Source organism: Leptinotarsa decemlineata, unplaced genomic scaffold, assembly GCF_025532065.1.
Source record: "Leptinotarsa decemlineata unplaced genomic scaffold, Ldec_3_MD MMD2_tig00000010_RagTag_RagTag, whole genome shotgun sequence".
NCBI classification, from domain to species: domain Eukaryota; kingdom Metazoa; phylum Arthropoda; class Insecta; order Coleoptera; family Chrysomelidae; genus Leptinotarsa; species Leptinotarsa decemlineata.
Window position 1 is genome coordinate 9116831 of NW_027412538.1, and position 12762 is coordinate 9129592.

Below are 12762 nucleotides of genomic sequence, written 5' to 3' on the forward strand. Positions count from 1 at the left end.
GTCCGAAGAACTATACGCGATATTAATTTTATGGTGATAGGTAATAAATGAAATTATTGGGAATTGTAGGTTTTGTCAAGCTGCGAGCTCAACATTGTCTGAATCCTGTGTGGGTAGATATTGATGGAAATATCAATAACGTTGGCCGTTTCTAACAGAGAAAACCGATAATTGATAAATTACGTTTTTCCAATGGAAAATGATCGAAACATTAAAAAAAAAATACCGGTTTAGGAAAGATTAATTTATGGGAAAGAAAGGTTTTGGCTTTCTACTTCTCTCTCCTAAAAATGTATCCCTTTCAATTTAAAACAGATTCCTATGGCTGGGATTACATCAAATAAGCGATTGAATGTCATTACGTACTGTCACTGATGACATGAGTAAATTTAACTCATTCGTGGCATAAAGTCATAATTTTATGAATGAACTGAACATTTTTTCATATGACGTTATCCAAATTTGGTGCTGAAAAGGCGATAAGACAAGTGTTTTATCTCGAAACATCGATGTCTGCCATTGAGTATGACAGTGTTCCATATTAGTGAAATGTCACCTCTTTCATGTACCATTTTGTGTAGCAATCCTGAGAATAATATCTGAATCGATTCCATAACGAATGTTTGAAGTATAATATAATTTTCATATAAAAGTATTTGTTTCGAAATTATTTTTCGTTCGTGTAATTCAATGTTTTTGTGAAACTAGTTGTTTCGAGACGTTTTTTCTTCCAGTTCATTATTAATTTTGACAATGTTAATAGTGAACCTGCTTTCATTGATTTGAGAAACTAAACACCATTCTCCATAAATGAAATTCACTTCAACTAAGTATTTATTAGATTTAACAGAATTGGACACTTGTCCAGTACAATAAAATTGATTACCGCTACCGGAAGATTAGACACAATGATAACATAATTCATTAATCAAACCTGTGGGTGGCAAAACCAGATTGATTTATCACATATAACCCACATTTTACCTCAGCCTAATGGAAAAATATAAGAATCTTTTGGAAAGGTAGAGAGGTTGCTTTCCATAACAGGGAAATTAAAAACATTTTCCAATTAAAATTCTGTCAAATCTGTAAATATGACTGACGCATATGATAACATTCCCCAATGTTATTTAAACAAATTCCACTTACGTGGTTGAACGATGCTCGAAGCCGATGCATAATGTATAAAAGAAACACTTTTCACTCCCGATTCACGTGAACCAACCATTTTAAAAACAGTTTTTTTCACCACTTTTTAATGAAATTTACAAACACATCATTCGATCACCGTCAAATTTCCAAGGGTGTCAAGAAAACTGGAGGCTTGCGCCATCTAGTGAACAGGAGCTCACAGTGATGAAAACTGTCAACTCACATACTTCAGGTTTTTAAAGTATTCTTCAACAAAGAATCTTTGGTTTGCAAGCCGTGCAAAAGATACCACTTAAAAATGTATGATTAAATCCTTAGAGAATGACAATGGTATGATTTTTCTAGTACTGAAGTGAAAAATGAATTTCAGCCTAATATCGTCAGTTAAAAGAGGTGCGTCTTGGAAAAGTGAAAACACTTGGTTGAGGAGGAAGGTGCATTTGTCATAAAGTCTTGCCCGGCTTTTATAAAATTTAGATATTAATTACATCTTGAACATTTCTTAACCAAATGTACAACAAAAATGTGACAGGAGAATAGAAAAAAAATCTGAATATAGACTTAACTGGTTTTCTGACAACCATCAGATAAAAGTTATCCAAACTTTTATAGTCTTCGAAAAAAACATTATATTTTTACGCAATCCCATTAGCAACTGGTGCTTATACTCTTTATTATCGCACGTTAGGTGGAAGACCTCGTTTATTATCAGCTCGTACACATTGAGTTCCAACATTCATCAATTATTCATTATTGGTCAAACAAGAGAATATTTTGCAAGAGTGCAAAAAAACAATGTATCAGAAAGTACCAGTTTAAGGCAACATTTTAAAATATATAGGAACAATTCACTTGAAAATGCTCAATGAACATCTAGAATTGATTAATTTCAACTGTGCTTTGACACGAGTTTTTTTCAACAATACTCTTTGCAGTAATGACACACTGTCAGTTCAAAAAATAAGGTAAATCTTAATTTCTCTCAAAAAATATTTATTTGTTCATCTATTTCTATTTTGTTTCATTCAAAGCAGTCCCCCTCAGAAATAATAAACTTGTGCCAGCGTTTTTTCCAATTCTCGAAGCAGTTCTGATGTGCATTTTTTGCTATGTTCTTTAGCTCCTCAACGAATCAGTTTTATCTCCTCAACCGTCGCAAAACGCCGTCCTTTCATGGGTCTCTTCAATCTTGGGAACAGAAAAAAAAATCGCAGGGGACCAAATCTTGTTAATATGGTGGCTGAGGCATGATTACGGAGTTGTTTTTGGCAAAAAAATCACTAACAACAATAATGAGTGAAACAGGTGCACTGTAATGCAAAAGCCATGAATTGTTTTTTCCACAATACCGGACGTTTTCTTCATGTTACTTCTCCTTATTGACCACAATAATAATAATAATATTTATTCACCATTTGTGATACATAGCGTAGATAGGTCAATGATTCCTCCGAGAGATGACTATTTATAGGTCGTTCGAGTACTGGTTGTTTTGGTGAAGAGGACCGACACTAAGTGGGAAACATCTGTATACGGGACAGTATCTGAACCACGAATCCAACCACCATCAATCGACTAAAAGAGGAATCATCAAGACTCTACTAGACCGTGCTTTTGGGCTCTGTAATACGAAGGAAGGTCTCGAGAAGGAACTAGACATCATCAAAAATGATCTTCAACGGAATGGCTACTCCAAAGCGATGGTAGAAAAGACTTTGGCTAGAAGACAGCAGGAGCCTCGCAAGAAAGAGAAGCCGTCACAACCAGTGCTTGCACTTCCCTACATCAGAGGATTATCGGAGAGGATAAGAAGAATTGGTTCCAAGTACAACATCAGAACCTGCTTCAGATCCGGTAACACTATCCGTAGCAGCCTCACGAAAACCAGGCCACCAAACGCGGACTGCGATTCCAAGAATTGCATTTACCGATTCCCTGTGAGTGCGGAAAATTCTATATTGGTGAAACTAAGAGGCCATTGAATGTTCGCATTGCCGAGCACAAGAAACACACACAGTGAGGCTGGTTAGGCCTCCCAGCCGCATCCAGGTGTTGATACAATCACGTGTGGTCAGGGTGATTTTCGGGTACCGCACCTAGGCCGCACTAACCTGTCCCCACTTGATCTTCCTCCCGCTAGCCGAACTTGGGGTGCTTTCTCAAAAGCCGTGGTCAGGCGTAAGGACAGGACCTTCGGTTGCGTTCGACCCAGCATCGGCCAGACCAACTATGCTCATATTTCCACAAAGAGTGCTCTGATGGCACACCTGTCCCTACTTACCCGCCAGATCGACCGGGAACATTGTCCGATGAAATGGCGGTCCGAGATCCTAAGTTCGGATAAATAGTAGCTCCGGAACCTCGAACGTCTGCCTTAGTACCCTCTAAGGCTAGACTCGGATACTAGTTTCCGTTTGCTGGACCTCAAGTCCCTACACCTCGAATGCTTGGACCTAGAGAAATCAGTTGGGAATCACGGATCGGCGCAAGCTTTTCCGTGTTCCAGGAAGGGGCTCCATGCGCCCTACGTCTGTTGTCCGCAGATGTGGGATTGGATAGTTGGACCGATAACTTTAATGGGTCAACACTTACGTTACCGATACTTAAGTAGCCAAATGCTCATCATATCTTTTTTTATAGTTATACTAGCTTCTTCTCGCGGCTTCGCTCGCATTTATACCATTAAATGTCAGTATAATAGAAATGAGTCAATATAAGAACTATATTTTAATACTTGGCTGGGATTATCAATTTTTGAAAATTATTACATACGATGTCTACTATATCAATCCATTTCACAATGGAGAAGGAAATCCACAACGAATTGCCATTCTTAGACGTTTTGGTGAAAAGGACCGACACTAAGTGGGAAACATCTGTATACCGAAAACCCACTCATACGGGACAGTATCTGAACCACGAATCCAACAACCATCAATCAACTAAAAAAGGAATCATCAAGACTCTATTAGACCGTGCTTTTGGACCGTGCTCTGTAATACGAAGGAAGGTCTCGAGAAGGAACTAGACATCATCAAAAATGATCTTCAACGGAATGGCTACTCCAAAGCGATGGTAGAAAAAACTTTGGCTAGAAGACAGCAGGAGCCTCGCAAGGAAGAGAAGCCGTCACAACCATTGCTTGCATTTCCCTACGTCAGAGGATTATCGGAGAGGATGAGAAGAATTGGTTCCAAGTACAACATCAGAACCTGCTTCAGATCCGGTAACACTATCCGTAGCAGCCTCACGAAAACCAGGCCACCAAACGCGGACTGCGATTCCAAGAATTGCATTTACCGGATACCCTGTGAGTGCGGAAAATCCTATATCGGTGAAACTAAGAGGCCATTGAATGTTCGCATTGCCGAGCACAAGAAACACATACAGCGAGGGGAAACCAGCATTTCAGGAATAGAAGACCATGTTTGGACCCATCAACACAATATCGAGTGGTTCCAAGCTGAGATCTTGCACAGAGAGGAACATTGGTTTAGGAGAAAATTCAAGGAAACCGTATACATGTTGTTCAACAACGTATTCAGTCAAGCCAGCGTAGAAATACGCAACATATGGAAACCCATCATCAAGCGAAAAATGGCCAACTCCCGCCGAAACGGTCATCTCCCACGGAACCAGTGAAGCGGAAAATGGAAAGCGGAGATAAGTGAAAGTACTCGAACGACCTATAAATAGTCATATCTCGGAGGAATCAGTCCAGTCATCACCCGAAGACAATTGTAGATACTAACAATCGAAACGTCGTGAACTAACGTGACTTGGAAACTCTCCACTTTTTTATTTTTATTTTCTTTCTTTTTTCATTTCTTTATTTTCATGTATTCAATTGTTCTATTTTTACTTGTATTTTATTTCACTATTATTTCATTTCAGGTTTATTTTGGTTGGTTAATATAATTGTTATTTTCAGCTACTCATTTTCAATTCTTCTTTTTTAGTTGTTTCAGGGATTTCAAATCATTTTATATAGTAGACAATGGAAGTCCGAACTAGTGAAATTCATCATGAAACATTGTCAATCACCTTCAAACATAGGTCAATGATTAATTACAAAGAACAGTACGTCACTTATGAATAAAATTATGAAATCAAAGCTTAACTAAAAATTAATATTTGCATATACAAAGGTATAGGTACATATAGATATATAAAATGCTAATTAAAAAATAAATAAAAAATGTGGCAAATTACACATACGACCATGTGGTAAGAACTGCTAAACTACTCCACGGTAATCATAGCAAACAGTGAGTAAAACCTTGACATTTGATGGAACTGGGCGTGCTTTTTTGGTATTGGCTCTCCTAGGCTCTTCCTATAGGACAATTGGACATGGATTCGATGTTGTATCCATATACCTATGATTCGTCACCACTTATGACCCTTTTAAGTAAATCTGGATCGCCGTTGACATTATTCAACAATTCCTGAGCTATGCTCATAGGACGGTTGTAGTTCAAGCCCTACGGCAGGACGATACATTTTTGCTGCTTATCGTCTAACCCATGCTAGGGATTGCATGTTCAAAGGTTAAATGTGATGTAGTCTTTGCTCACAAACGTTTCGACTTTTGAGGGTGGGTTGTCGTTTGTAAGGGTACAACAACTGGATAACGTAAAACAGTTATGCATCATCACTGTGAAGAAAGTAATAAACAGTAAACAATATAAATCTGAATTTCATTTTATTCGACTACAATATTATTATAAACAATACTTATAAATTTGGTAAACTATTCAATTCAGTAAGTAACAGGAAAAAATACAATACAGAAACTAAATATAAAGTGAAATTTGTAAAGGACTGGTAACTAAAAAATGTTTTTTTTTTTGGAAAGACTAGTAGAAATGAAAAATATAATGGTGTAAACTCAAACACTTTATTCGCCAAAGCACATTATAAATTATTTTGCTCAGAAGGAAAAGTTATACATTTACATCATATACAGAAGCAACCCTTGGGGCAAATAGTGAAAATAAATAATTAGATTGAATAAAACTCGTAGGGAAATTATTCATTTTTTGAAACTGCACATCTCTAGTGAAATTCAAAACAGAAAAAGGGCTTTGTATATAAAATCAAGCGAAAGTCATATGTGAAGCTCAAAACTCCAGCAGTGTTCAACATAGTTTTAGTCTTTGGTTACATGATTTGATTGTTACAAGTTTAGAGCTCAGCATTGGAATAATCTTTTCATCCATTAACCTTTTGAGTCTAAAAATTCAATGGATTACTTGATCGCCCCGCCCCCTATTTAGGAACTTTCACAAAACTTTCCAGGCCCAATTCCATCATTCATAATTCATATTTTAATAAAACACTTTAGTGTTCTTCAGCATACAACAAAAATTAGGATCGCTTCAATTTTTACATCCCACCTCAATCTTCAAAATGGAACAAGTGTGAGCTCGATATGGTGAGTGGTGAATTTGTAGTAGACGGCATCATTACATTTAACAGTTAAGGAACACTAATGTGTTTGAATGTGAATGTGTAAGAAGTTTAGAGAAAAAAATTAACCAAAGGTCGGAGGTGAAAAAAAGTAGATTTAGATATTGGCAGTGAGTGGAACAATATGTATAATTATCAAAACGTGAGTTGAATACTACTCCAGTCAGTTCCAATACTTTCTTTAAATACTGTTAGAACCTTATAAAGTAGAAGAGATTTAAAATTTTAAAACTAACTAAATGCAGAAATTAAGCAGGTTAAATATCTACAGGACATTGAAATTATTCTATAGTTTCGAAAGCTGCACATGATTGAGTATCCTATATAAATTAAAAACTGTTGAATAATGTCAAGAACAAACAAAAATACTTCAGAAAAAGGTATTCGGTACAATTAAAAATTGGTCAAACCCATAATAATTATTAGACGAGTTTTAAAACATTATATTCCAATAATAGAATGCTAAATATGTGAAGAAAACAATTTTTTCAAATTCTACTCCTCTCAAGAGATTATATTTAATTTTTCCAGCTTGCCTTCTCTTCTAGTTAGCATACTCTCGGACGGTTATCAACAGAAAAAAAAATTGTGGGAAAATGTTTACCAAATTTATCAGAACACCCCACTTGACTTTTGAAAAAATGACTCAGATTTTTTAATCATATTTTGAGTAAATAATTAAATTTTATTCCAATTCTTTAATTTCCCGGGATTTAATGTATTTGAAGTGGAGTTAAATAAATCTGTCCTTCGTTCCTCACCTAAACTACTTATTTTCTGCTAGATTTGAATTAGTGAAAGCATCTTTAAAATGAAATGAAAGAGGAAATAATTTCTGTTTTTTGTACTAGACTTTGGATAACGATTGTATGTTGAAGTTATGGCTTATGTAGAAAGATACAAAGTGATATCACAAACCTATATATTATCATCTTTGAATTGTAAGGTATATTCTTGTTTTCTTTATATACAACTACTTATTTTGGACTAACTAATTTGCTTTACTCTTGTAATTAAGTTTTTCTGACTCCTAGATATATCCCCAGACAAATGGCAATGAAAAAACAGGCACAAACTGCATATAAAACTACTTTCTGTTGGAGGGACCTCATTATCATCGAGTTCATCAATCTTCCTGAACGATTTAGGTCTTCATCAGCATCCCTTAGCTGGAAAATAAAGTCGAGGAGTAATTATTACAGACAATAGCTTGTAATGATGACAATTGTCAAACATGTTGGCTGATAACCCATTTCTACTTATACTATCCCTCTCACCATTTTTATAGTGACTACTGAAAATTGTCAAGATATTCAAATAATTCCATGTTTGTTAGACATAGTAAAAACCTCAGTAAATATCAATCAAGTGAAAGACTGAACATCTTGCATTCTTTATAACCGCCCTCTCCTCTGGGTGGGTGTACTATTCTATCATATATACCATTTTCTCAATAAAAGTGACACTTTATTTGAGACTTTCACCAAATAGTTTTACAAAGAGCAACACATGTTTCGCTATACAATAGATTCTTCAAGTGTGTCTTTACTCATGCCTGAATTGTTTTTGCTGGTTTTTCACGGATGGTATATATGTATATAACTAATGATTACAAAGAATGAATTGTTTTTTTTTGGAAAGAAAATGAATCACTCCTAAAAATATAACCCCTTCAATTCAAATAAATTGTTTGTTTCTAAAAATTAATGAAATTTACTGATATAAGAAGTATTTCTAATCATTACTCTTCTAACAAATCACTAAATTGCTTGACGGCAAATCCTTTCCTCTATAGAATCATTAATAAGTATATGTGATTATTAAGCTGTTATTTTTCAGATATAATTAGATACTGCACAGTCATTACTCTTTCAATAATTCTTTATCAGGAAAATGTAGATGTTCTAAATATTTGTAATTCCTCAGAATTATTTCTTAATAATTAATTAATCTATTAGAATGTTCCTAATAGTGTATTAAAATAGAATGTAAACGTGTATGAATAAGCCATTTGTTTAGACTGGCTATCAGCTCCACACAGATAATTCAGATTAGGTTATGTTAAATAAACATCAACAAAGTAATCAAGAATCTAGACAGGAATCTATTTCACCTTTGAAGAACTTAAATGATACAAATAATTTTGTATAATTAAATGTTGACAGGGGTGTGAACCTAATCACATCCACAGAAAAAATATTGAATTATTATTTTTTCATTTAATGTATTTGTGGACTTACCATGTTTCAAAATGATAGGCTTATTAGCTGACTTAGTGAACAAAAAAAGGCCGTCCTAGTTTTTTGAGCCGTCTGTAGGGGTGAAAATATTTAAAAAATTCGTAACATGAAAAATCGACTTTGCACACCTGCCAAACTGATATATGTTCATCCTGATGACCAATTCGATGTAATGTAATGAATTGATGGATTCTATTTATTTGAAAGTTTATTTTATATTCGTTCGAGTATGTTATTAAAAGCATGGTTTCAAAAATATTTCTATTCTATCAATTGATGTGAAATAATTTACAATTCTTTGCATTTCATTGTCTTTAAAGTCATTTGTTTTTATAGTAGCGCTGTTTTTCTATATATCTGTTGATCTGATATTGCCCTGTAAGGGCACTGCACAATAAATGCTTTCATTATTAAAGAGTACAAAAAATGAATAACTAACTCACCCTGGTCCTTGATCTTTGGATAGTTTCTCTCTGCTCTCCCAAGTTCTTGAGCACTTGTGTCCCAATTTCCTCTGTTTCAACCATGATTCTGTATCCTTCTTCCAATTTTCTTCCAGTCCGTTCAATTCTTTCAGAGTTATCAAGTAATCTTTGCTTCTGATCAGAAGAGATACGGACATCATTTAGCTCTTCAGCGCTGTCATGCAAAGCACCTTGCCTTACTGATCTGGCTCTGATATAATCCAAAGTTAACCTCTTCAGTTCGGCTCTGAAACAGTCCAACTTAGTTCTACATCGTTGTCTCTTTGATGGTTCAACTTCCCTTGCTTCCAACTCCATTTGCTCCAGCTGTAAATGAAATTATTTGCATCAGAAAAAAGCAATATGATTTACATTTATCAGCTTACCAATTCTTGAGCTTCTTCCACATGTTTTTCTATATTAGAAATGAGTTGGCGACGATCTTCTGCAAAAAACAATTGACTGTCAGTAATGTTTTTTAAATTATTCAAAAATATATAATAAAATTCCTTACTGGTAGCTGAAGCTGTTAGAAGACCTACTTGGGCGGTAATGTCTGCTGTAAGAACAGAATACTGTTGCTCATAGTTTTCGAAAAGCGAAACCATTTTGGTTCCAAAAACGAAAATTTATCACATTTTCTTATTAGAGATAGCGTTAACTTTTGTTTACTGGAAACTTGTCACTTTTATGATGACTGATGACTTTGTGTTTTAGTATTTAGGATGTTTCAAAAGTCACCAGAAATGTCATAAATTGCAGATTTCATAATTAAAAATGTGATTTCATTCTCTAATATTAATCAACTTAAAACTTAAGGATTATGGGTTTACTAAACACCAGACCAAATACCAAATGAAAAATTAGAAATGTGAGATATTCAAGTATGCAAGATAACCAGGGCTACTGAACTTTTGAAGGATTGTTCAATCAGTCCACTTCAATATCCACCGACGTCGGCGCGGTTGAATTTTAAGCGTCAAATTAACTTGAACATAAAACATATCAAAAGTATATTTATCTTATTACATGAAAAATGATAATGCAATGTCGTACCGAAAAAGGGGTGTCAGTTAGCGAGACTTGTCAGATTCTTCAGACTCTTTAAATGAAATGAACTTAGTTAACATCATCTCCTGACGACGCCAACTTGGTTGGTGAAACGCCCGTCGCGAAAAGTATTGCAGTTCAGGTGTTTGGAAAAAGTGCTTGTTTTGGATAAATCATTGAAGTATTTGGTACAAATACCTTCAATGCCTTCTTTAATCATATATTAAACGGCAAATAAAACAACTCTGCCTCTCGGATACATTTTATGCCTTGAATAATTTTCAAAGTGTTGTGCAGAGCGCAACATAAATAAATCAAAATCGTGTAAATAATTTGCTTTTATTACCAAAAAGTGGGGATAGTTACATTACTGGGTCTTTTAGCATTCTACTATACTTATATATCAAATAATAATGATGATACCAATAATGGAAAGCCTGAAACTAAATGAAACATGTATAACCACACACAAAATTTTAATTCCTTCGTAATACAAAAAACCTGCATTGCATTTGTCCAATGCGCTTGAAGATAGGAAGCAACGACCATCCAAATTAGAGAGAGAGAAAATCGTTACTTCTGTTAGTACTAATTTTTCACAGAGAGGACACCTTAATTGTCAAAATTTAAGTATCCCATACTAAGAGTAATAATATGTTTTTCTTTGGTACATTTCAACAAGTGTAATAAATAGGTTATTATTACTATTGTTGTTAATCAGAAGGTAAAAATTTGAAGTATTTTTTTTCCAAATCACATTCAACACATTGTATTTGTTGTCAAAAAAATAAACATGTGTTAAACGGTATCGTTCATAACACAGCCATAACACGTTTCTGATAATTCATCAAACTCAAACACTCTGTATGTATAACTTCTAAAGTCTCTTTCTCAAAAATCATCTTTTAATTTTTCAAAATTCAATAATATATGAATTTTATATGACACAATTGGGTGATACTTGATGAAAATTATGTTATTCAAGTGACATTCTATTGTGAGACTTCCACTAGAGATTTTACAATACCACCATACGTGTTTTGCTATACAATAGCTTTCTCAAGCGTTTTCATATGAGTGTTTTTATGGCAATAATTATATTTTCTCTCATTTTGACGTTCAAATTATAACCGTAGGGACGCCCACTTCGTGATCCTCCCGAATTCCGAAACTCGTGGCTTTTGATCCCAAGATCAATTAAATTGTGAAGAAGAATCCCTCTGCGCGAGCAGTGCGCACGCAGTTCGTGAGAAGTTTACGGTCTGTCAATCTTTTTATCTTTCTCCATTTGGAAGTTCGGGAGGTTAGTTTGTTTAAATATTGTAAATCTGAAGTCATCGTTAAAAAAATTCAGTATTTTTAATAAATTATTAGCCAAAAAATTTTAGAAATATTTGTTGTGTAATTTTTTTTTAGTATTTGAGACTTTTTTCATTTCAGGACACAATGGTCCAACGACTTGTCTTCAGGCGACGATTGTCGTACAATACTAAATCTAACAGGAGAACTATGTGAGTAGTATATTACTTTATATTTTTAATTTATTAATGTCCAGGGCGTAACCCTGAGAAAACTTTTTTGGTTGAAAGTATTGTTTTAGTGAGGTTATATTTTTAGTTTGTTGTTTCTTTAATGATGAATATTTGGCCAGAGTACTGAAATACTCTTACGAGTATCATTGACGAATAGCTTATCGTTCGTTTTTTCTGAAAAAAACTTCATCATTATATATCATATTGAAGTTGATAACAAATACTAATTTATGTTATTATTCATTGCAGCGTCAGAACTCCTGGTGGAAAATTAGTTTACCAGTACTTGAAAAAGCCCAAGAAGATTCCTAGATGTGGTCAGTGCAAAGACAAGCTAAGAGGTATCTTACCAGCCCGTCCACAAGAACGGTCTCGTTTATGTAGAAGGAAGAAGACCGTGAAGAGGGCATACGGTGGAGTTTTGTGCCACAAATGTGTTAAGGAAAAGATCGTGAGAGCTTTTCTCATCGAGGAACAAAAGATTGTTGTTAAAGTTCTTAAGGCCCAACAAGCTGTAACTAAAGCTAAGAAGTAGACGGTAATAAATGTATAATTTCTAATTGTCATAATTTATTTTTCTCTCATCTGACCTATCTGAGTAGTTGAAAAAAAGTTTCGTCATGTGAAAATTTCACAAAGGAATTCAACAACAATAATTAGTGAGTAGATTCATCATATTCAATATAATAATTTGTTTTTCATTGAACAATTTTTTTGGGATATCAATAAAGCTAGAAATTATGTAATTTTCACTTTTCTAAAGTTTTTGTGGCCTCACTATGGCCTTTTGATAAGGCAAAATTTTGCTATAAAGAGTCCATCTCTATGAATGTGCAGAGTGTACTATTGGTT

At 34.4% G+C, this 12762-nt stretch overlaps 3 protein-coding genes across 4 annotated transcripts in view; 1 reads left to right on the forward strand and 2 right to left on the reverse strand.

Moving 5' to 3' along the window:
• Nucleotides 1-1311, reverse strand: part of tkv (serine/threonine receptor kinase thickveins) — a 504368-nt gene extending 503057 nt beyond the window's left edge. The window contains exon 1 of the mRNA XM_074171376.1: nt 1150-1311. Within this exon, the coding sequence (XP_074027477.1) occupies nt 1150-1228 (79 nt within the window). The 5' untranslated portion in view covers nt 1229-1311. The remainder of the gene's footprint in view (nt 1-1149) is intronic.
• A 4529-nt stretch (nt 1312-5840) lies between these two features.
• On the reverse strand, nt 5841-10134 carry Vti1a (Vesicle transport through interaction with t-SNAREs 1a). 2 transcript variants are annotated; one of them, XM_023165170.2, is made up of 4 exons: nt 9843-10124; nt 9715-9773; nt 9308-9655; nt 5841-7793 (listed from the first exon to the last, which is right to left on the reverse strand). In XM_023165170.2, the coding sequence occupies exons 1-4, from the start codon at nt 9934-9936 to the stop codon at nt 7638-7640; spliced, it is 657 nt and encodes a 218-aa protein (XP_023020938.2). In that variant the 5' UTR covers nt 9937-10124; the 3' UTR covers nt 5841-7637. The 2 variants fall into 2 exon arrangements, with proteins under 2 accessions (XP_023020938.2, XP_074027483.1); XM_074171382.1 differs by having other exon boundaries at nt 9715-10134.
• A 1470-nt stretch (nt 10135-11604) lies between these two features.
• LOC141480820 (large ribosomal subunit protein eL34) lies at nt 11605-12470 on the forward strand. The gene is made up of 3 exons (XM_074171383.1): nt 11605-11681; nt 11819-11889; nt 12160-12470. Exons 2-3 carry the CDS (start codon nt 11825-11827, stop codon nt 12443-12445), a joined length of 351 nt encoding a protein of 116 aa, XP_074027484.1. The 5' UTR covers nt 11605-11681; nt 11819-11824; the 3' UTR covers nt 12446-12470.
• The last annotated feature ends 292 nt before the right edge of the window (nt 12471-12762 follow it).

What these genes read in the sequence shown, in the direction of transcription:
- Vti1a (XM_074171382.1), bottom strand. Translation starts at nt 9,936, where the DNA reads ATGGTTTCGCTTTTCGAAAACTATGAGCAACAGTATTCTGTTCTTACA. An exon ending in TGGAAGAAGCTCAAGAATTG is followed by an intron (nt 9,656 to 9,714) that starts GTAAGCTGATAA and finishes TTTCATTTACAG; the next exon opens with CTGGAGCAAATGGAGTTGGA. An exon ending in TCCAAAGATCAAGGACCAGG is followed by an intron (nt 7,794 to 9,307) that starts GTGAGTTAGTTA and finishes TTTATTTTCCAG; the next exon opens with CTAAGGGATGCTGATGAAGA.
- LOC141480820 (XM_074171383.1), top strand. Translation starts at nt 11,825, where the DNA reads ATGGTCCAACGACTTGTCTTCAGGCGACGATTGTCGTACAATACTAAA. An exon ending in AAATCTAACAGGAGAACTAT is followed by an intron (nt 11,890 to 12,159) that starts GTGAGTAGTATA and finishes TATTCATTGCAG; the next exon opens with CGTCAGAACTCCTGGTGGAA.